At 36.7% G+C, this 25,282-nt stretch overlaps 1 protein-coding gene across 6 annotated transcripts in view; it reads right to left on the bottom strand.

Annotated features, from left to right (window-relative positions):
* Nucleotides 1-25,282, bottom strand: part of thsd7ba (thrombospondin, type I, domain containing 7Ba) — a 250,151-nt gene that overhangs the window by 14,243 nt on the left and 210,626 nt on the right. For all 6 annotated transcript variants that reach the window (XM_058788088.1, XM_058788086.1, XM_058788091.1 and 3 more), the window contains 7 exons: nt 12,825-12,958; nt 12,546-12,699; nt 10,346-10,487; nt 6,871-6,986; nt 6,480-6,597; nt 3,129-3,274; nt 913-1,087 (listed from right to left, as the gene is read on the bottom strand). In XM_058788088.1, the coding sequence (XP_058644071.1) occupies nt 913-1,087; nt 3,129-3,274; nt 6,480-6,597; nt 6,871-6,986; nt 10,346-10,487; nt 12,546-12,699; nt 12,825-12,958 (985 nt within the window). The remainder of the gene's footprint in view (nt 1-912; nt 1,088-3,128; nt 3,275-6,479; nt 6,598-6,870; nt 6,987-10,345; nt 10,488-12,545; nt 12,700-12,824; nt 12,959-25,282) is intronic.

Below are 25,282 nucleotides of genomic sequence, written 5' to 3'. Positions count from 1 at the left end.
TGACGCCCCTCCCAAGCCAGTACTGATCAACATCCCACGGATTGTCTGTATGTGTATTCAGAGCCAGTGAGCAATGGACTTTCATAATAATAAAAAACTGCGTTAATGCACGATAAAATCATCGTCGGTGTTAATCAATTAATGCGTTAACTTGCTCAGCTCTAATAAAAACCCCTCTTTTTTTTACTTGTGCAGGCCAACGAGATTGATCTGATCCTCTGTCATAGAACTGAATGCATGACAAAGTCTTCAGATACATTTAACGCTTCCTTAGCTGAAGGTCATACATCTCTGGCCCTCTTAATCCTTCAGAGCAGAGGCCGATTCACAGCGACTGCGCACGCTAGCACTAACTCTTCAGCCATGACGTCCTTCTGATTCTGCAGCCAGGATGGCTATTAGAGACAATCTGTGCGCCCAGGCATCTCATTATCCATCATCTTCATGAAGCCAGTCTATTTTCATCCTTCACTGGAGCTGCCGAAACATATAATACAGCAACGCACACCGCACACCATATGCCACCCTCTCTAACTCGCTCATTTCTTTAGACTCGCTCTGTTCTGTCTCTACCTTTCTGACTCTAACATCTTTCTTCCCCGCTCCTCCCAACATATGTTCATCCCTGAGAGCATGCAGCACACTTATGAAATAAAAAGAGACACAGAAGTAAGGCTAACACAAGTCAACGATAGCCTGAAGGTGAAATGTATTCACAGGTTAAAAAAAGTGGGACATTGCTTGTTGACAAACTTTCATTTCATTTCACTGAACATGACAGATATTAATTCCTAGGAGAGTTCCACTCCTTGATCAACATCCGCCACTGGTTATGAAACAATAAAACGTGTTAAATGAATCAAGAGCGCCAAAATGTGAACACAACAGGTAAAAGAGTTGTTGTTGTTGTACCTGGACAGGGGACGAAACACGGCTGCTGCAGTTCCTGCTCGCTCTCCTTTCTCACGCGGTCTCCACACTTCTCATCCTCTGCCGTTTTCGAAGGGTAGGGGCTGTCTGGCCAGTCTGACCAGTGCACCACACACGTCAGGTTCCTCTCCCTCGTACCCTCTCCACATTCTGCACCCTGCACGAAACCACACGGCCGACTCATTAATCTGGACGAGCCTTGAGCAGCGAGACAGAGGAGCTTATTACAGTGAATGACTGACAGCTGGGAGTGAAACATTCTATGGCATCTCTCATGAATTGTGCGATCTGATCACACAGTTGAGGTTTCAACTATCACAGCAAAAAATGTTATCAGTATTCTTGTCTTACTTGCTAGTAAAAATATATATACGTCCTAAAAAAGCAATACTGCATTAAGAATTATTGCATTAATAATTTTAAAATTTAAAAGTTGCTTTTATTTAGCTATAAGTCTAACAAACTTTTGTGAGATTTATACTTAAAATAAGGGGGAAAACTAAAACCACAGCCTAAAGCAGGGGTTGCCAACCTTTTTCAAAGTCATAAGTTTCCAGAAAAATAATACTCAAGTAAAGTACAGATGCTCAAAAAGTGTACTTAAGTACAATACTCAAGCAAATGTACTTAGTTACTGTTCGCCTCTGCTAATAAATATGTGGTCAAAATCCCATGTTATAAAAGATGAAGTGCTATGCAGGCTATTTAAGACAATATTGGCTGATTAAACGGCAATGCTGACCTAAAATGCTAAATGTTTGCCCTCTCTCTCTCTCTCTTCACCGTTCCCACATCTCAGACCTCAAATACATAACATACTACCCTTTTTAGACAGTTTTTGAAAATAAAGAGTAAAGAAAATACTATAGAAAGCATATTGGAAATAAAACACTTTCTCATTGGATCTAAGCAAGGTGACCTATTTTGATCTCAAAAAGGTGAAAGGTGAGGAGTTTGCCTCTATGTGGTAACCAAACACAGTTGATGGTAAATGTTTTTTTTTTTTTTTTTTTCTATACTACAGAAGTCAATAGCTACCATTAACTGTTTGGTTACCAACATTCTTGAGTAAATGACAGAATTTTCATTTTTGGGTGAACTATCCCTTTAATGCCTAAAATAATTATCATAAACAAATTCTGTGTAAAGATAAAGTTTGTAAGACTTTTATGTCAAAATACATTATTTTAATCCAGTTTATTGTTCATTGACTACTGTATTCCCTTCATAGGTTTATCTCCCCCCAAAAAAGTCTAAACATTGAGCCTCCCAGGCACCCCAGATACAGTAGTAAGACATTTTAAGAATAAAAATCATTGTACGGGGCATTTGCAAAGGTTGTATGAAAATATGCTTGCTAGGTGACACTATTAGTATAGAACTGCATAGTGTAAATAAATATAGAACATACTGATTCTATAAGTTTATGGAACGCTTAACCTCAATATCACATTTCTTCCTGTTGTTATTTCATGTGTTACGCATTTTGTTTTCTGTTTAAGCATAATTTGCCTTGCAAATGTTAACTATGCAAATCACATCTTTTCAGATATGTGGTTTAGCATGCCTCTAGAAATGTACAGTATGCAATAACACAAACTACTAAAAAGCGAAACTGTGTTTCCACAGATGTCACCCATATCACAGAAACGTGATAAAGTTTATGAATATGAAAGTGTCCATCACACCAAGCACCAAAGAAAGCGCATAAATGCATGTTAAAAGTGTGCAATGTTTCTTTTGTTCATATTGTGAGGAGGACAGCTTTTGATCTGGGCAAGCACGACTCCAGGGACGTGCGCAAAACCCCGAGACATACAATTAAAATCCTTCTCGGATACAAAAGAGAGAGGAGAGAAGAGCAGAAGAGAGGAGATGAAAATCTGAACTCTGCCACTGTTCTCCTCTAATGATAAGACCGTGGATCGCAGCATGATTTTAATCAGCAGTTACCTCACGTCTCAATGACACAAAGTCCCTCTCTCACACACAAACTCGGCATGTGCGCATGCAATTTCTACAAAATTCAATTAAAGAACTCGAGTGTTGTGCCAGCACCAGATAGACATGCCGGGTGGCTGGTCTCAACACCACTTGGTCATACGAAACATGGATTGAATGCCCTAAGGTTAGGTGATATGCAATAACCAGTAAGTACAGAATACATGCAGATCCAATTATTTTTGCCCAGGATCTACCTCCACTCTGCAGGGAGACCAATCGCTCAGAAGCCACGTGTAGCAGGGGCTGATGGGACAGGGTTTGGTCTGGGAGAGCTGAGAGGAGCAGGGTCGTCCCTCCTCATGAGCTTGCTGAAGAACGCTGCGAGAGCGAGTCATAACACCTGCAACAGAGACGCACGTGAAGAGACATCTGTGAATGCAATGTATGAAAAAATGGCAAATGGCAGAGGAAGGGCTAAAAATACATCAAGCCTGCATTAGTGCGTACTCCAGCAGCTTGGGACAATGCTGTGGATAAATGTATTATTCACACGTTGTATAGTTGCAATATTTATCAACTGTACAATTCAGGAATAGACAGAAACAGACATCCGAGATGGCCCATCTTAAACCAGCATGGATTTCAAGCTGATCCAGGACAGTTTAAGCACGTTTAAAACTAATCTAAACAAAGGCAGAAATTAATTATTTAATATTTATCCCATAAAATAGTGTATTTGTTAGAAGTTAGGGTATTTGCTTTTCAAGGAGACAACAGTACCAGTAAATATAATTTGTAAACAGATTTTTTTTTTATTGTGTGTCATTCCCAGTCAAATTGTGAAAATATTAAATTAATTATTTAGGACACATAAAATTCTATCTATGCAATTAGACTTATCAAAACAAAAGAGTTCACCATTATATTCCAAAAAAATATTGTAAAAATTAAATAAATGAAGCTCTCTTTTTAGGCATATTATTATATGCATTAAAAGAGACAAATAATATTGCCTTTTTTCGAACAGCAACATCATGTTTAGAAATGTAACAAATATGTTTATAATATCATTAGGATATATACACATTAATGATCTATAATAAGTCACAAACCTATAATTAGGAAATATTGTAAGTGCACCATAGTTCTGCAAATTAATGAACTAATTAATGAACAAACTCTCTGTGGTGAACAATAAGCTGTAGCTGCATAAAACTCTTTCACAAACTCTTTTTGTAACACAAGATTTTGAATGATTAACGACTTTAATTTCTTCTCTGCTCCTCACACACATCTATCATATGACTTCAGAAGACTTTTCGGAGTTGACAGCTCTTGGTCTTCACTCACTTTCAATGTATGGAAAAGAACAGCTTGGACATTTTGCAAAACATCTACTTTTGTGTTCCACAGAAGAACGAATGGCATGAGGATGAGTAAATGCAGGCACATATAGAAGGTCACTGTACTAGCAGCTCTAGGCCTGACTAACAACTCATTAGTGTTAACTAGAACAGGTTGTCCCAAACATGCACGCTGACAGCATTGAGGCTTGGACCAAGCTTTTTGTAAGAACTCAATTTTGGGGTCATCACTCTTTGCTCCCAACTTCTGAAGAAAAAAAGGGAAAATATAGACACTTTATCAACACACATCTGAACTGACAGAGTGACCGTGCATCTGCACTCCAGTGAGTTTGACTGTAAAGAGCCCTCCTTCCAGTCGAGCATTAAACATTTAACAAGAAGAAGAAAAACTGAAATTATATTCACAGCACAACATAACTGCTCATCAAATTCATGTTTTGTGCTGCTTTCAAGAGCCGCCTCTACAGCTGGCCGCTTCAAGCACGTCATTTATTAAAACAGAAGCACTCCGGCCAGATGAGGAAGCCCTTAAAATGACGTGATTTGACAGAGGAAATATCTCTACTTGATCCTGTAGGGAGATGGAGGAGGGTTGAGGAGGAATAGAGAGAAATGAGGGCTAGAATGAAGAAAGAAAAAAGGCAAAAGCACAGAGTGAGCTCCACTTCCAAATGCATTAAAACTCTGTGTATATATACAACACATAATGAACCCCAAACTCTCGGTCTCAGGCGAGGTGCGCAAGAGACAACACTGCTTTGACACAGACAAAAAATTCTCTTTTTCCAGCCAGCACAGCTTGCGTTTATCTCTACGCCCGTGCATGTGACCGAAAACACGCTGAGAAATTCCTGTTTGCATTGCCTGAAGAACTCCCTTTGGATTTAAAAAGTAAACTGCCTGGCTGAGATAGGAAGCTGATGGCTGAATGAAAACGAATGAAGATTCTGTTGAACGTGTCTAATTAAGAGAAAAACAAGCTGAACTCCTAAGGAGCTGGGTCATTTGAACCATAGGGACCCGGGTTGCTCTTAAGACTAGTAATTAGCACATTTTTTATTGCATGAAGCAATAACACCGTTCCATCAGGCAAACAAACTCTGAATTAACAACTGCAATTTTGAGAACACTAATGGGTAAAATAAATATTTCCCTTTGACTGATAAATCATTTGGCGTGTTCAGGAAACCAAGGGTTTCATAACCCAGAGTCATTAACCTGTAAGCCGATCCTTAAATATGATTCATGACATAACATCCATAATTAAAAAGGGATTCCGACATGGCATGTTAATGAATGCAAAGTAAATGCGCACCACCTGATAGTGTGAGCCTAGAGCAAGCCGAGTGTTTATCTCTATGGAACCCCAGTGCACAGGTTTGTGGGTTAGGCTGCATGCAAATGAAAATGTGTCAGCTGCACAGGAACGTTAAATATTATTGCAAACTCTAATTTGCAAGCATGTTTCTCCCTGATCCTTCTAAATAAAATGAAATGATTGCTATTTTGGGCTTCCACCTTTAGAAGGATTTGTGACTTCTTCAGATTTACTGTACATATGCAGTTTTGAGAATTGAAGTCTGTATGTTTTGAGTCGGGGTTACTGTCAGGGAAGGGAAACAATATTTATGAAAAGCTGTCTTTTGAAAAAAAATCGAAAACACAATAAAACCAGTAGTTTTTGAAATACTACAATTAAAAATAACCATTTTCTATTTTAATATATTTTAAAATGCAATTTATTCCTGTGAATAAAAAGTAACTTAATGGGAATTTCAGGATAAATAGAAAGTTCAAAAGAAAAATAATAAATTACTTAATTGTTTCATCAATTCAATTAATCAATTCCTAGATGAATAAAAATATTAAATAAATAAATAAATAAAGTAAGAACATTTTACATTGTAGTAAACATTTGTAAAATTAAACTGAATCACGTTTACACACTTAATATTTAACAGTGGCTAAATTTTTTCCATATTTCCATATTTATTATTTATTATTCAAAAATGATTTTGGTTTTAGTACAATGCCAATACAAATTCAATAACATATCTAATTTTCTCACACAGTAAACTTCTTGTTTTATTTTTAAGAAACATCAAAAGGGGTTCACCATATTTTGGGACTCCTGACATCAAAAGCTTTTAAAACCCCTGCTCAATAGCACAGTTGCTGTTTCCTGAGCAACAGCCCTCATTATATGTACTGTATAATTAATTACATACTGTGACTCACCTTTACTGCCACAGGTGTGTGAACACTCGGTCCAGGGCGCCCAGTCAGAAAGGATGCAGTTAAAGGGACAGTCCACCACACAGTGCATCGCCAGTCTCCACAGTTGAGGCAGGCCCAGCTAAAACAGCGGGACAGCCATTAACCCCGCGTCCCCACACCACACACAATCTCTGTCTGATGAACCAGCCGTGAGCCAACGAGGGGCTATTACCGTAAAAGGCTCCAATGAAAGAATCATTTTCTGGATATGGAGCAATACTGTAGGGAGTTAATGGACAGTCATGGCTGATTTGCAGTGCATGCAGTTGAAGGACATAATACAATCCCACAGTGCTTAATTCCCCCTCAGAGAACACTTGTACTGAGAGGGGTGGCAGGAAATGAAGGTTACCTCCTCGCACACGCTCAAATCCACCACTTTGCCATCGCTGCGGATGCAATCTAAGAGTCGTGTCCTCATGCCCTGGCCACAGATGGCATGTTCGCTCAGCTGACAGGTGCTCCAGCCTGACCCGTAACCAAAGGATACAAAAGCACACACGCATACGGGAAACGTCAGACCATAGTGGCATTTAAATATCAGATTCTGTGTCCTTGTAAAAACAGCATTTCAATTCCTTTTAAATAACCTTTCAATTAAATGCAACATCAGGAGTACATTCATACAAGACTGGATTGCATGCCTTTATTAGATTTTAAAGTATGCATGCATGCTTAATGAGCTAATATTGTCCACGCTTAATGTTGGCTGATGCTATTAAGATGCAATGCTATGAAATTATAAGATTTTCCAATATTGTCATTCTGACTCGGTGCATACTTAACCTTTTTTTTTTTCTTTTCATATGTACACTACCATTCAAAATGCTTGGTTCAGTAAGATGATTTAGTTCACTTTGATTTAGCAAGGTTGCATTAAATTGGTGACAAAATATTTCCATTTCAATCAAATAAATGCTGTTATTTTCAACTTTCTATTCTTTACAGATATATATATATATATATATATATAAAAAAAAAGTATTGCACTGTCCACAAAAATATTAAGCAGCACATCTGTTTTCAACCTAGATAATAATACAAAATATTTCCTGAGCACATTAATCAGCATATTAGAATAATTTCTGAAGGATCGTGTGACACTGAAGACCGAAGTAATGGCTGCTGAAAATTCAGCTTTGCCATCACAGGAATAAATTACATTATTAAAAATATTAAAATAGACAATAATAATTAAAATAAATAATAACTACTTTAAATGATAATAATAAATTAACAAGGCAAATTAATGCAGCCTTGGTAAGCAAGAGACTTCTTTCAAAAAACAAAACAAACATTTGAATGGGAGTATAGTTTTCACAGAAATATGCAAATTGTGATTAAGCTAGTAAAGTAGAATAAAGAGATGCATTGTGCTCTGAGGGCAGAAGTTAGGCCGCCTTTACGATGCTAATCTGGCTTTAAGTCAGTCGAATGGCTTCGAGGAGCAGTATCAGTATTGATATGATCAGAGATTTCATGGTCTCTGTGCAGTAAAGCGCTTATCATCTCATTCATATCTCCATGCCCATTTCCTTCATTAGGCTCTATATCTGGAGAATCAGTATCTATCTGCTCTACTGGACGATACTGCACACGTGGCGATGTCCTGCTGAGCTCAATATGGATGGCATGGAGTGACTGCAGGCGACCGGACAATCCAAAGCAGTGGATTTACAGCAATTCAGAAGTTCACATTCTCAGTGAAGGTGTTAGTGTGAAGAGTATGAGCCTTTATCTTGCTTGAAACGCAAAATCTGAACATCGTATCATATCTATCATATATCCAAGAACCTGCTGTAAGAGTGAAATCAAAGAGAGTCTGAAGATATGCACTAGGTTAGCAGGTTCCCATTATTAGTGCAGTGGACAGTATCTCCAAGTACTCAACTGGAAGGTTTCTTCTATTCTGTTGTTAAAGATCTGGACTGATGCCCAAAAGAAAGCAGGTAGAACCTTGCAAGAGCTGATCTTTGAACAATCGCCATTGTGTCCTTGATAAAGGTAATTTATTTAGCCTTTTTTGCCTTTGGGAGTTTGTCTTTGTAACTTCTCTTTATCCTTTTGATAAGCCCACACTGGGAATCTGGGGTTCAATATACGATAAAAAATAAACAAATAAAACAAAGTATCACTGATAACACACTTCAGATGAACACCAGCAATATTTTTAGAAATGCAATTCATCTTTGTGAGTCCATATAATGCAAATATTAGTATTTTTCTCACACACACACCTATTAGAAGACACTGATTTAACAACTGGGGTTGTAGGAGTTGCCATTATGTTTGCTTTGTGTAGTTGCTGACGCATGAACTGTAAAAGTCCTGTTTGCTTGCATTTTATGGGCCCACAAAAATGTTTTATTTATTTTTTTAATCTTTGTGTTCATCTGAAGAAAGTAACTCATATATTTCTAGGATAGCATAAGGGTGAATAAATGATGAGAGCATTTTGGATGGAGTGTCCCCTTAAGATGATACAATGTATTAGCATATGTAGAAATTAACGTTAATCAAGATAAATACATGCTGTAAAAGTGCTGTTTGTGTAAGTTATTGAATTTACTTTAATAATATTTTATTAGTAATGTTAACATAGAAAGTGCTACTAAAAGATTATATAGCACAAAATTAATAAGTAATACATACTATATAACATTTACAACCTCAGGATGACTTCAAACTATTTACATTAATAAATTATTAATATATTAAAATAATCAAATTTCAACAATATATATATTTTTAAAAAACCTAATAAACCAGCTGCTGTGATGCCTGTTAATCAAATAACAAAAGAAAAAAGAGGAAATTGATGCATTTTGTAGCTTTAAGGATTCATCTATATTTAATTTAGAATTTAGGGTAACACTTTATTTTAGGGTCTCTTAACTAGTTGCTTATTAGCATGCATATTACTAGAATATTATCCATTTATTAGTAGTAATTAAGCACGTGCCTTATTCTACATCCCTAATCATGCCCAACACCTAAACTTAACAACTATCTTACTAACCATTAATAAGCAGCAAATTAGGAATTTATTGAGGGAAAAGTCGTACAGTAGTTAATAGTGAATAAGTGTTCCCTATTCTGAAGTGTTACTGAATTGAGTGTTTGATAACTTTATTCAATTTCTGTATATTTCCTACTTGCTGAAGGGCACAGATAAATATGACATTTATTATAATGGGTTTATGTGAAAATTGTTTTAAGTTAAATTAAAAGTTATTTTTTAAAGTCTAATAAATGTAAAATTGATAGCTCTCATTTATACTGTAATGTTGAATGGCCATAATTAATGGTCAATTTCATAGAGACATCGGCATTGGTATAAGTCATAAAAAAGATGACACTAAACAAATATTACAAAAAAAACAGCAACTGTATTTATGTTGTTTGCACGTGAAATTATTGCAATATAAAAGTATAAGTAAAATGTGCGATATAAATATTTTAATCTATTGACATCACTAATTAAAATACTTATATATATATATATATATATATATATAAAACACAAAAACAAAGATACAAACCTTCTCAATAACCTAAAAAAATATTGTTTTTAATATAATAATAATTAATTTAATATATCAATCCTCAATCAATTTGCTGTTAGTATATAAAAAATGTATCAGATTTATCATAGATAAAGCAGAAATACTGAAAATATCCAAACATCATGTTAGACAATGAGGGCCTTCGAGCTTTAAATTCCGGCGATGCCTTAAATGCGCTGTTGAAGTGAACGAGTCATGCAACAGTCATTAGATGCTCATGTTATATTTAGTGTTGTGTCAAGCAGAATGAGAGAGACCCACTGGAGACATTGTAGTGATAATTGAAGCAGGTGCTGTTGAGGCTGCAGGGCTCTGTCTGGTTGCTGTCTGGACACACTCTGTCGGCCACTGGGGGGCGCAGCACGTGCCTCGTCCTCATCCTCACTGTGCTTTCATTACACGGCTACAAATAAATACAGTTACAATGTCAAGAGGGCTTTGATGCCAAACACATCAAAGTCTAGCTGCTATTTTTTTTATTTTATTTTAAGAAAGTGCATATACATGGGCAAGCTGAGCAATAACCGCTGTGCCGTGTCATACTGCATTGTAAAAAGAAAAGAAAAACCCCAGCAGCCAGGCAGCCACATGGTCTTGCGATGCTAAGTGCACTGTTAGAAGCTGTTAGGCTGCAGGCAGCAACTAATCTGCATCTCCATCACTGTCAGATGCTAATGAGACCCTTTAAACGGCTAGCTGGCCATGTGCATGTATCTCACTATTGGGGAGGCTGATCATCAGCAGGAGCTCTATTCGGCTAGTGCCACATATCTGTGCACCCAGGTTTTTTGGGAACATTTCATAATTATGTAAAACCGAAACTAATTAAACAAGCTCAATCACCGAACACTGGTGTTTGACATGTTCGCAGTGCTGGCTGAGCGCTTTGACACAGCGAAGAGAACAAACATGGCTTGGAAGCGAGAGCGTACAAGGTAGAATTGCGATCTAATGTGATTAGCGTAGAGACCAAATTATGCTGAAATGGCTTGGCAGTCTTGTGTAGGTTGGGCCGAGCCAGGATAACTCATACAGCTTGTTTCTGATTTGTTGAGTGCGAATTGAAGAGCTGTTTGCACTTCAATGAGTCAGCGGCCCGATGGCAAATTGTATCTAGGGTAACTTTTTTATGCACAACATTAATTAGAATAACAAATGCTTCATTACTACTGGAGGTTCATCTGCATACTGATTTCAGTTGTCTCCGTATTCACCGTTTGAAATTTCGCCGCAGGAACTCTGGAGAACTGTATGAAGATTTGACTTGCGAGGCAGCATTAATGTGAAATATTCAAATAGATGCAAACCATCTCGACACTGTCTTATGTCATGGCCAGAGCTGAGAAAGAATCGTGCAAAAATATACTGTAAAACATTTCTGCTCTTAGTTCACAGACTGAATATTTTCTCTAGAGGCATATTTTTTTTTACGAGCTCATAAACACCAGTGCATAATTTTCACCTACAAAACAATGTCAACAGCAGTCTTACTGCAGACAGCTTAGAGCAGCGTGGAACATGTCCATATGAACTAAACATGCATAAAAACACTTTGGGATAAAAGATGCACAGAGTATATTCTTACGATTTTGATCATTTCATGATGTTTTATTAATATCTTTAAAACTCTAATAATTGGCTAATTATACTATTAAAAGTAATGGCCACACTTTCTATGCTACCTATGCTCATAATAAATTAAAGAGCCATTTATACTTATTCATAAGCATGCATTACTGTTCTATAAGTTGTCAAAATTCATGTGCAGCTTTGAATTGATTTAACTTTTAAACGTTTTTAGTGTTTTACTAATTTAATTAGACAAATCGATATTTAACTTACACTACCGTTGAAAATGTTTGGGGTCAATATGTTATTTTTTTAAAGACATTTATATCTTTATTCAGAAGGATACATTAAAGTGACACTTTTACACTGTTACAAAATATTTATATTTCAAACAAATGCTATTCTATTCATCAAAAAACATGTTGCACTTTCAACAAAAATATTGAACAGCAATCATAACAATCAGAAATGTTTCTTAAGCAGTTAATCAACATATTAGAATGATTTCTGAAGGAAATGTGACACTGAAGACTGGAGTAACGATGCTGAAAATTCAGCTTTGCATCACAGAAATAAATTAATGTTTAGAATATATTAAAATAGAAAACAGTTATTTTACTTTGTCATAATTTTATACAATATTACTGAGTTGACTTTATTTTTGATTTTTGATAAATGCAGACAAGGCTTTTTTCAAAAACATTTGGAAATCCAAAACCAACCCCAAACTTTTGAACGGTAATGTAAATATTATTGGTCTTATCACACACTTGGCTAAAGTGTCCAAAAGTACATGAATACTTTTTGGGGACACTGTATGCTGGTCCTCGCATCAGAGTCAGCTCAGAATGTTGCCTTGAGGATATAGCAGCAGACAAAAAGGACGTCTTACTATTGAACAGGTGCTCCATTGACTCCACTGGGACATCACGCAGTCATTAGGGCACTGCAGGACACAGTTCTGAGCTTGGGGAGGGATTTCATCCTGGTCACAGAGGGTCTCATTCACACCGCTAACCAGATCCCCACCACCACGCCTCACGCACCTGTCACAGCCAAAGAACAGCAGAATGAGGATGTGGAGGACGAGGGAGGCAGTCTGGAGTGGGTCGTGACCCCTAAGAGAAGCATCTGTGATGGAGTTACTCCATGAGAACGTGCCCTTGCTTACCGGATCTTGCGGCTTTGGACTCCCTCACCACAGGCTGGCAGCTCGTCCACTGTGTTGATGGTGCAGACTGACCAGGGGTCTGTTACCCACTCGTACTGACCGCACTCACTGCGACAGGGCACGGCCTCGTACACCTACAGACACACAGAGACAATAATGCACTGATTACAGCAAAATCCATTTAAATATCATTTTGATATAGAAGCTTGCATGACTTATCTCAAGCATCAGGGTGGTTGACATGAACCAGAAAAGCTTAATTGTATTCAAAAAGTCTAATAAAGGAATGCATTTAAGAACTTTTGTAATCTCGTTTCTAATTATGAGATTCCCTGTAGATGTTAGTCAGAGTAGACGCCATCTTTAACCTGATGCAAACAAAAATAAGGCTGCGAGGGATAGAAGTACAATCTGTTTATTGGTTCTCTTGTAAGAACTTTATCTGCTTTTGAGACGACTGTCCATTTCAGTCAACATTATTGAAAATCAACTGTGATTCTATAATATTCTTGTTGCAACTTTTAAAAATTCTTAATTTATTGTCAGCAATAAATGCTGCAATCTACTGTTGAAATCAGGCATTATGAGGACCAGACTAACATACATTATTATATATAGTAGTTTAATACTAACATATAACACACTAGCTAGCCTATAATTTTTATTTTTTTTCATGCAGCCCTTGAAAATTCATTTGTAAGCCAACAGTTCGGAAAGACAGGTCACAAATCAATGTTTTGGAGAGATAGATCACTTGGGAATTTGAAAAATCATAAACACGAAAGCCTCAAATCAGAACTTTTCTTTCGTTTTATAACATCTTTCTTTATATAACCTCATTGTTATACAAGTCCCGCTGCTTTGTACGGCTGGTCTCTACTGATTTCACAATGAAATTCAATTATTTAATCAATTTGTTTGGGCTCACAATTATGGATTTTGATTAACTAATATTGCAACAGAAGAAAAAAATGAGACAAAAATGCAAGCTGCTGCTAAAAAAAAGTGCCAACTGGTTGCTTTAATCCAGTAGCCAAAATTGTCCAGTAGTCAAATAGCTTGACTTTTATCCTCCATGGTCAAAAAGACTCCATGATAAGGTCAGGTTTTGGCTTTTTGTGTGATTGGGTCAATATCTGATTAACAAAATACAGCCCTGAAAACATGATACTCATTGCATATTCTGTTTCTGTTTTACAAGCCACATTGCAGAAGAAAATTGGGTCACGCTTTTAAGGTCCAATTCTCACTATTGACTTTACCTTCATAAACGACTAAATTGCTGCTTATTAATAGTTAGTAGGGTAGTTGTTAAGTTTTAGGGATGTAAAATATGGTCATGCAGAATATCTGCTTTAATAAACAGCCAATAAGATATTAAAAGGCATGATAATAAGCAACTAGATAATAGTGGGAATTGGTCCCTATACTAAAGTTTTACTGAAAATTGTTTGTGAGCATCATGTATTGTTGTCCTCAGTCTCTCACAGCATTGTTTTGGTTTGCGTCAGATGTGTGTCTGCTCTGATTATGCTCTATTTTTTGGTAGCTGATGACTGGTGAGAGGCTTTTTGATGTGGCACATGTGGGGTATTCTTCCTGCTTCTTAACTTCACCAGACATGATTTCATTCACAATTGAGTCTAGAAGCCAAAAACCGCAGTTATGAAATACTTGGCAATCAAACCAACAAACCTTGTAAGAAAGTGGCTTATGAAAACACAGTGAACAAATGAGACTGTACGTTTATAGCTTCCTCCCCAAGTGGGTATACAGACCCTAGCACACACTCTCAAAATATCCCATCTGGCCCTGCAGCTGCTAAAAGCCCCATCAGCGCTCTCCTCTTGTCTCCTCCCGTCTCTCCTCGTCTCTTCTCCTCTCCTTTAATGAGTGTCATTGAATTTCCAATTACAATAATCAAACAAGTGTTAAGACGATGCTCAAGATGTGAGAAGTGAGTGAAAAGATGATGAATGAAATTGGCAATAAATCTACTGATGCGTTAAAAAAAGGGTAATTTCATTAACATAGACAAATATCAAGCTCTGCAAACATGACGATATCAAGAAATGAAATTGCCACGTTAAGAAACAATCATTAATTCAGCAACACTCATCAACAGCAGCAAACAATTTTATTTAAAAGCCCTTAATGGGCAAAGTCAGTTTTACGGCACGTAAAACTGAGAGTTTTTCTATGAAGCTCCAATAAATATCCAACCTGCCGTCTGACTTTTACAATGCAAAGGCGGCACTCGGTTATCACATATTAAGGAAAAGTTCCTGTCTGTTCTTTGAATAGCACAAACACAGGATGCTATTCTCCTTCACTGCCTAGCTCTCAAGTAGAGGTAATATTTTAAGAAAAATAAACCAGCTATGTTGCTCACAGGTCAGCTCCTGTAACCTCTTAGAGGATGTAGGTACTCTGGGCCGGATAATGAAGTCCCCTGATCCTTCTCAAATGTCAGTCGAAGGGCCAGAGATGACATGAAAATGTACTTCATACTAATTCAAATCTCAGTCGGCCCCTGATCAAAATACACTAGCGCTCCTCTTCTTCAGAGGAGGGCCAGGCCACGGAGGCCAGCGGGGTTAACAGATGCACAGGGAGAAACACAGAATGAGGCACTGACCTGAGCCTTTGAAGATGTCCGTATTAGCAGTGCATGACAGGCAAAGGAGAGAGAAGAGAAATGATATATATATTAGTTTTGAGCTTTAACTTCTCCTGTGCAATAGCCTGTTGCTGTCTGGACTAGCCACGTAACTCCCTTCGACAAATTAGAAAAGTATAGAAGAAATTCAATGCAGAAATTCAATTCTGGCTTTGTGTGCGTGAGTAATTCTGTTTATATGAAGGATGAAGATGAAGACAGTAATGACCGCGGTAAGCTGCCAGATTGAAAATGTAATTAACTCTCTAAATTGCATAAATATTCAAAAGTCTAGAAAACAAATAGTGATTTACACTAGAGCTGACCAACACTTTAAAAATGATTGAAATCCTCCAGAACTTCTATTATCTTCTACTTGATGTGAACTTGTGCGTGCATTTTATTACATTAGATGCAAAATATCATAGCAAATGGCATTTCAGAAATGAAATGAAAAAAAAAAAAAAAATACTTTCCGAACTTAAAAGTTAATGTACTGTTTAAAATTAAGACACATTCATAGTTTCATAGTTCAACTGACAAAAAATGTCAATTAAAAAATGGGTCAAAAAGGTGAAGATACTTTGAGAAAAGTAACATGTTTGTAGATCATACTTTGTTTGATATTTTGTATTTTGTATGCAACAACATGCATTGATTTGTAAAAGTCCAAATGTTACTTCAGGCCATTGTTAACATGAAATATACATTTAAATATTTAATAAATTGCCAAAATGTTCATATTAATATATATATATATATATATATATATATATATATATATATATATATATATATATATTGAAATTCAGTAATAAAAACCAGTTAAAAAAAAAAAACATTTAAACATTCAATTATTTATTTCTGAATATTTTACATAATATACAGACAGTATACTATATATTTTTTTAATATAATACTGCAATATATTGTATTATGTAAAGATCTGATATCAAATTACTCACACAGCATGTTTTGGCTAACAAAAAGATATTTATAAAAGAGAGATATAATTGTTGTGCATAGTGGGTCAAAGCAGTTCTAAAAGAGCACAAAGCAAACACTGAGGGCATCCACAGTGTATATAATATATGCACACCCCACACATACACATACACACACACACACACACGCACAGCCCTAACGTGAGAGCAGCGTTCACACGAGCAGTAGAGACGGCAGAGGTAAGCCTGGCAGGCAACTCTCGACTCTATAAATCTCTTTAAGTGTCACAGCCTGACTCAAACTTCAAACAGATTGGGCCATTACTGTCTCCTGGCCCCTAGAATCAGACAAAACAATCGGGGTACACTGAAACACAGGGAGATAAATGCTACCACCGTGATGGCTTCTAATACACTTAAGATGATGTTGTGATATTGAAACGCTGATACTAGGCAAAAATGGGAGACAAAATAAAAGGATGAGATTTCAGAAAGTACCAGCAGGCAAAAGGGCGGACCTAGTGTGCTCACACTGAAGCTCTAAAACAATGCTTTAGGACACCAAGACTATATGTGATTTCATCTGACAGCTGCCAATAAAAGATCTGAGTAAACTTCAGCGGAATGGGACAACAATTTAACAAATGCACCAGCATTTACTCACCCTAAAGTGACTTCTGTGATTTTGGTAGAAGTGTGAGAGACATGTAATGGCAGATGGCAAGATTTTCAGTCCAGAGTAACTTCATTTCTTTATGTTCCTTGACCAAAGATATTATGGCTTTTAAAGAGTTGAAATACAGCTTGAGTAATATTGATTAATTTTATTGTGGGGTTTTTTGGAGCTTGACAGACTGGTCACTGTATGTTTTATTGCATGGGCAAACATAAAAATTAGTTTTTTGCTCAGTTATGTCAAGTATAAATTGTACTGCACTTTTTATTTTACACTTCTTTATACTATCATTCAAAAGTTTGGGGTCAGTACGATTTATTTATTTTTATTCTCAAGAAATGAATACTTGTATTCAACAAGGATGCTGTCACACTTCGGCTGGGGTAAGGAGCGAGGAGAATATTCAGTAATCCTTTTATTCAATACGACGCCGGAACATAGAACTCGAGGGTAGACAAACAGAATGACATTTAATGACGATTAAGACTGGACACTGAGGCAGGGAAACACAGGGCTTATAAACACTGGGGAAAACTAGATAATTAATAATACACGGCTAGGGACCAATCAACTAATGATGACACCAAATAAGGACAGGAACAGGAAGACCAAATAAGGGCACGAGAGGAGGGGAAACACAAGACAGAGACAAAGTCTGACAGATGCATTGTGATCAGAAGTGACAGTATCTGTTTTTTTTTAATGTTATTTTAAAGCACTCAAAGAAAAAAAAATGTACCATAGTTTCCACAAAATTGTCAAGCAGCACAACTGTGTTTAACACTGATAATAATAAGAAATACAAATAAATGTTAAAGGATTTCTGAAGGGCTATTTGACGCTGCTTAAAATTCAGCTTTGCATGCAGCAATAAATTGCATTTTTAAAATGATATTAAAATAGAATACAGTTATTTTAAATAATATTCCACAATACTACAGTTCTGCTGCATTTTTAAATCAAATAAATGATTGATCATAAAAGATTTCTTTCGAAATAAAAAAAAAAATGGTATCAACCCCAAACTTTTGAACAGTATGCATCCATTATTTCAAAGCAACTTTACAGAAAATAGTGCCTTTAAAACCCCCAGCTGTCAGTCAGAGACAAGACATGAAAATGAAAAACTCCTTAAGATGCTTAAGTAGAATGAGGAAATGCCATCATCGTCTGGCAGGCACATATTTAAATAAATCTCCACAAGATCCATAATCATGTAATCTTTTTGTCATAAGGGTCTGTAACTAAATGAGGGTGAGTAATGATGAACGATTCCTTTAAACTCCACTGAATGATCAGATACAAACAAAATTGGTCTTGACAGGAATCATTTCAGTGTGGCAGATTATTCACAACCACCGTCTCAATTCTTTCCCGTTCTCAACGCAATAAATGTTCTGAAACTGTGGAGGAGTTTTGGTAACACTTTATTTCGATAGTCCACTTTAGACATTCTACTAACAGTAAGTAACTTTGCAACTACATGTCAACTAGCAGTCATTAGAGTATTAGTAGACTGTCTGCTTAATATCTTCTAACACTTTATTTTGATGGGTCCACAACATACAACATATTGACTATAAGAAACTTTGCAAGTATATGTCAACTTATTCTACTAACCATAAACCTACCCTACTGAGAGTTAGTAGATACGTAGTTGCAAATGAATGAGAATTAGTTGACATGTAGTTGACGCGTAGTTCCAGAGTTACTTATAGTTAGTAGAATGTCTAAAGTGGACTATCGAAATAAAGTGTAACTGGAGTTTTTATAAATGCACAATTTTTACTACTAATGCAATCATTTAAAAGACTTCACACACACATTTTTAAGCAACGATTAATACCTCTCATACCTCTATATTAGTCCTTGAGTCAATGCAGATTCAAATGCTAAGCAGCTATTCATTCTAATACCAAGAGCTTTCATTGGATTAACGCTCAGAGTTACATTTCTGACCTCTTTTTCCAACAAGGGGATTCCATGGCTATCAGATGACAAGTGAGCATTTATTATTTATATCATCACGCAGTTCTCGTTTCGTTATTCTAATTAGTTGATAAAGTGATGGCTAACCTTTGTAACATAGCGAAACGCTCCAGGCCATCTGGACTGCAGGAGGACTTTCACAAAGCTGGAAAGACTCCAAGAGCAAATTGAGCACCACACCACCGGGGACCAAACAATATGCATATTCAGAATGACTGTGTGTGATGCAGAAGATTATCAGAGACGGAACAAGAGTGCAAACACCGACCACATGGGTTTTTACAACTTTTACTCGTCTTCTCAACCTGCGATTTCAAGCTTTCCAGCTTCAATCAGGTCTGCCGTAGATTGGAATGGTTTTTGTTGTCTGTATTAATGGATTGTTCACAAATATTTTCACAAATAAATTCTACACCACGTAAAATCACATTTCCATCCAGGTCACGTGACTTATTGTCATGACGTCATTGCTGTGCCCTGATCAAATTGCTTCAGAAGACATAAACCACTGAAGTTGTTTGGATTGCTTTTACAGTGCCACTGAGATGATGGAAATATGAATGGATAGCTTTGTACATTTATTATAAAGCTCCTTCGTGCAAAAAAAATTTAAAAAAATCACAGAAACAAATTCCACCTGTCTTGGCTGTGTGGCGATGAATAAAGATTCGATGACGCAAATCTAATACTAGCATTGTCACTGCGAGCAAGGAATCTTTCACCCTTTTACGCCTCCTCTTGTTGAAATGTTCTCTGATTATAAATGAGTCCAAGCGCAATTCAAGCTCATAGGATAAATAACAGCTCCTCTGGCATCAAACACATTTGAGAGAGTGTGTGAGAGAGATGTGGAGAAACGCTGCGGGCCGCTCATTAATGAAGTGAAGCAGCTTTTGCCCAAATCAAAACATCAATCTCCAAAGACCTCTCTGCTAAACAAACCTCCAAGTCAACAATTTGACAAGGAGTATCAAAGCATAACATCTCTTTCGCCTAGTCATTCGGCACAAATACAGTACATTTTCCCACAGTTGGAAATGCCAGATATACACGCAAAGCCTAAATGAAAAACATATTGATTTTGTTGTATTCAATAAAGGAAGCTGTGATTGTTTCAGCATGGGGGCAGAGCACCGCAGTTATGGCCATAACCGGCGAGCAGCAACATATTTTGCCCGAAATGCACTTGAAAACTGTGACACATATCATCATCTGTAAGTGGCTGAACTCTGCACCAATTATGGAGGCGGCAGTGAGGGGGAGAGCAGCTTTCGTCTGTGTATTTCCACTCTTGTTTCCAGTTAACAAAAGAAAATGTCAGACACTTTTAACCGGTCAGTCTCGAGAGCCTTCCTTTATATGAAGCCCCAATCACACCAAGGGTAAACAGACTCCAGGAGAGTCACTATAACAGACCTACGATTCACTGTAATCCTACAATATACAACTGCATTGTCAGAGACGTTTTACACAAAACTCTACTTACTTACAGTGTTGGACAAAATTCAGATTTTGACGATTGGTTTCCCTTTATTTTATGAGTATGAATATGAATAGAGTTGGCCACAAAAGATAGGACGCTGAATATTAAAATGGAATTTAAAAAAGATGAATTTACTTCATTGTAACAAACTAATTCAACAGTCAAAAAAAAAAACTAAAAAACAGAGCGATTTCATTAGTCAAACAAGTTCTGCAGCACGCCATGATTACATTATTAATTAATTGACAAATTATGCCCATTTATACAGACTTATTTCTGTACACAAAGTTCAATATTGTCAAAAGTTTTAATTCTGAATTTAATAGCATCAGTAAATGTCTACCACGTTATAATATATTCAGTACAATAATATTCAATAATTTATCTAACACTACTGTTCAAAAGTTTTTGTTTTAAAGACTCTTTTGCTCACCAAGGATGTTTTTATGAGATCAAAATATATGTATATATATATATTCATTCATTCATCATTCATATATATATATATATATATATATATACAGTAATGCAACACTAATTTCTATAGGAGCCATTTCAAACATTGTTTCTAATAGCATCTGTAATGTTCTATAATATTTAAAAGGAAAGGGAATAAAACATTCTCCTTTTATATTGAAATATCTGTGAAAATCGTTCAAGTTTCAAATGTACTACTGTTTATATATATTGTAAATTAGAGAGAAGGAAAACAAAACTGATTATCTGCATAAGCACCACAATTCAATATATTAAGAACATGAATGTTAAGCACTGTACCAGGTTGCCAACAATAGGTAGCTTTGTAAACAAATCTAATTCTAATTGTAACATGCTGTAACATGATAAAAAATCTTTGTGCACAGAAGTATAATGTCTTTGTGAGGTTTAACAACAGCCTTTCATCATATTTCCCAACGCTGCAGTGCATGTAATCTTGCAGAGCTGTCACAGCATACAAAAGCATGACAAGATGGTTTCTAAAAGTCTGCTTCTGAGCTAAAGACGTGCTTCATTTAGAAGCTGTGGGAGAGGCAGAAATGCTTTATAGGGAGATTGGTTTCTAAGCACAGATTTACAGAGGTTGTTAAATTATGCAAGCCTGCTGAACACAGGCTCATCTCATCAGCAGTACAGTCTGCCTCAGCGCACATGATGGCTACCATATGGTACCCAGCTCTGGAGGTGGGCAAGAAGAATGTTCTTTACACAGCGAATCTAGCACAGAGCCCTCCGCTGTGGGTAAAACAGACTGCAAACTGCGGCGGAGACTGCACCAGCCCTGAGGAGGACTGCATCTGTTGCATCTGATAGAAACATCACTATTTCCCACACTTAGTAATGAGGATCCTACACATTAAAGTAAGAGCCAGAAAATTACATGTCACTAGCGATTCAGAAACACAAGTCATATTTGCGAGTAATGAAGTACAAGGAGTTATTTAGAAGTGGAAGTATTACAGAAGTGCACTCAAATCTTGTTCAAGCGTTTAAACAAACCGATGAAAATTCTGTTCGAAACCAAAGACAGCTGTCTAGCTGCATACTCAGCCAATGACTAAACAGAGAGTGTTTGAGTACTAAGGCTCCCAAACAAGCTTCCAAAACCACTTCATATGATAATCTACCATAAATTCAAGAGACAACCAACTAAATATCCATCAATCCTTCCTTCTTGGAGCTTTTGTTCAAAAGTACATCTACTTTCATTATTTTTAAAAGAGAAGCCTGTACATTCTGCTAAAAACTCATTTTGTATTCCATGAAAAGAATGTGTTTGAAGTGACGTGAGTTAAAGGGATAGTTCACCCAAAAATGAAGATTCTGTCATTAATTACTCACCTTCATGTCATTTCAAACCTGTAAGACCTTAGTTTATCTTCGGAACACAAATCAAGATATTTTTGATGAAATCTGAGAGCTCGCTGACCCTCCATAGACAGCAATGTAACTGAAGTGTTCCCAGGCCCAGAAACGTAGTTAAAATAGTCCATGTGAAATCAGTGGTTCAACCATAATTTTACAAAGCAACGAGAATACTTTTTGTGGGCAAAGAAAACAAAAATAACCACTTTATTCAACAATTCTTCTTCTCTGCATTCGTGAGAGTACCATGATGCATGCAGTGGTACTCTCGTAAACTAATGTCACATGGACTATTTTAACAATGTCCTACGTTTCTGGGCCTGGGAACATTTCAGTTGCGTTGCGGTCTATGCAGGGTCAGAAAGCTCTCGGATTTCATCAAAAATATCTTAATTTGTGTTCCGAAGATGAACGAAGTTCTTATGGGTTTGGAACGAGTAATTAATGACAGAATTTTCATTTTTGGGTGAACTATCCCTTTAACACATGATGGCATCCCTATAAAACAATAGCTAAACCCATCAGACTCTTGTTTAAGGTGGTTTTTCAGAATCAGGAGCATGTGGCACTAATGTAGCCAGTTCCTGCACAGTTCAATTTACAGATCAGTAGTAAGACACAGCATAGGGATGACATCTCTTCATGCACAACCTCCTCCCGCTTCCGTCACAGTGGCTGATCATCTGTACAGCATGAGGAGGCGAGATAAGAATATCAATCTCATCTCTGTCGAGTGACTCACTGTGGGGAACGGTGCAAGAGGAAACATCTGGAGAAGGTCGCGCATCATCCCATCTCCCATTTGGCGCGGCTGACGGCAGACAATCACAGGGCAAAGACGGTCAGAATCATCAGCATTTATCGGCATAATGAGATGGAACGGGCTTCGATTGACGTGTGGTAAGCTGTAACACTGCTTAAAGGGGTCCTCGGATGCAAAATTCACTTTACATGTTGTTTGAACATAAATGTGTGTTGGAAGTGTGTACACATCCACCCTATAATGGTAAAAAAATCCACCCAGTGTTTTTTTTTTTTAAATCTCTATTTTAAAATCCCCTCAAATCAGGCTGTTGTGAGGTTCGTGTCAGAATGACGTAGTTCTATACAGGCCGCTCCCACGATAGTTGATTGACAAGACGTCTTACCTTAGACCCGCCCTGAGTGAGCTGAGAGCTGTCCGCCTCCAGTGTAGGGGAAGACAAGATGTCTCCGATTAAGCGATTGAGGTGTTTTGTTGTTGGTTGTAATAATGAACATAGCAGTCATCATTTACTCCCGACAACTGAGCCGCTGAAGACGCAGAGGATTAATGTTACTTTCGTTTTTGAAAGGAATGCGATGATCCCCGATCTGCCTAAATGCGTTTATGTTCGCGCGAATCATTCGTGATGCAGCTTCATCTACAGAATAAGTGAGTATAAGGGGTTTTATACAAATCTTTGCAAATCGCCTTTCCTAATATATGCTAGTTAGCGAGTTTCGCGGCTGAAGTTTACAGTCTGCTCGTCTGCAGTCTGCTCATTAGCATTTAAAGCGACATGGACTAGAATGGCTTGCTGGAAACAGAGCTGATTTTGACAGATTAAAAAGGGTGTTTTTTACACTACCATTGAGAAATTTTAACCAAAGTATGTTATAGACTTTTCATTAAGACCCTAAAGAAGCATATCAACTTGTGGAAAATGGGCATCCGATGACCCCTTTCACACTAGAACCACCACCACGGGGTAAATTTTACCCGTGGCTGTTTTTCAAATGTACATGAAACATTCAAGTCTCCCAGTCATTGACTTTTACTAAAATTGTGTGATTTACAATCCCCTGTTGTTTAAAAATTGTTTATATAAAAGCAGATCAAATGGGGAATTTATACCTACAAGCGCCAGCGGGTCAGATTTACCCGCTATAAAATACCTGTATTTTCGCGCTGTCATTTTCTTGCCGCTTATGTTTTAACATTGTATATTGCTAGGCAATACCTTTCACTCACTGAATGAACAGTTATCAGTTTCATATATAAAGACAAAATGAGTAAAAGAAGGAGATTTATGGATGCGAGATTTATGAAGAGGTATAAGAAGCACTAAATACCATGAGTGATGGAGAGTCTGATGGTGGGGAGATAAGTAAAGAGTCCTGGGTCAGCTCAGCATCTGATGGCTCATCTGACAGCGATCAAGATATAATATTTATGTTTTATTGTTCAAAATTTGGATTGATTATTTAATTTTTGTTTTGCCATTTCTATCTTTTATTGTTCTGTGGTGCTATTTAGTCTGCCCGCTTCCCGAAGAAAAAAAAAAATCAGATCTATGATGTAATGAATAAAACCATTTTTTGATTACCTTATTTATTGGTGTTGTTCTTTTATTCAAATTATAAATGATATAACTAAACAAATTAATAATTAATTAGGTGAACCCGTTCGCTTTAGTTTGTCATCGCATCATGCAGTGTGGTGAATAATTATTGCTCATTATTTTCTATAGGCTATTTTAGTAATTTAAATAACACAGGTTAATATATTATCTAATATGATTATATAATCATATCTTAATATATTAATTAATGACATTGTAGTATAATATTACACCACCCAAATATGTAGGCTATTTACTTCCTTCTAATTCTCGTTGTCAGAGCAGGCTTGTTTAGCTTATATTGACCATTATGAAAAGTGATTAGTGATTAGCAACCAAAATATAGTTGATGACTAGACATTACTTATCATTTCATGACTCTAGACACATCTATGTGAAGCCAGTGGCATAATACAGTGAAATAATATGTTCTTTAGCCATATAAAAACAGTTGTCATGTGCGTGGGTAAAATTTACCCGC

This window comes from Onychostoma macrolepis, chromosome 09 (assembly GCF_012432095.1).
Source record: "Onychostoma macrolepis isolate SWU-2019 chromosome 09, ASM1243209v1, whole genome shotgun sequence".
Classification (NCBI taxonomy): Eukaryota; Metazoa; Chordata; class Actinopteri; order Cypriniformes; family Cyprinidae; genus Onychostoma; species Onychostoma macrolepis.
This window is presented reverse-complemented; position numbering and strand designations above follow the sequence as displayed.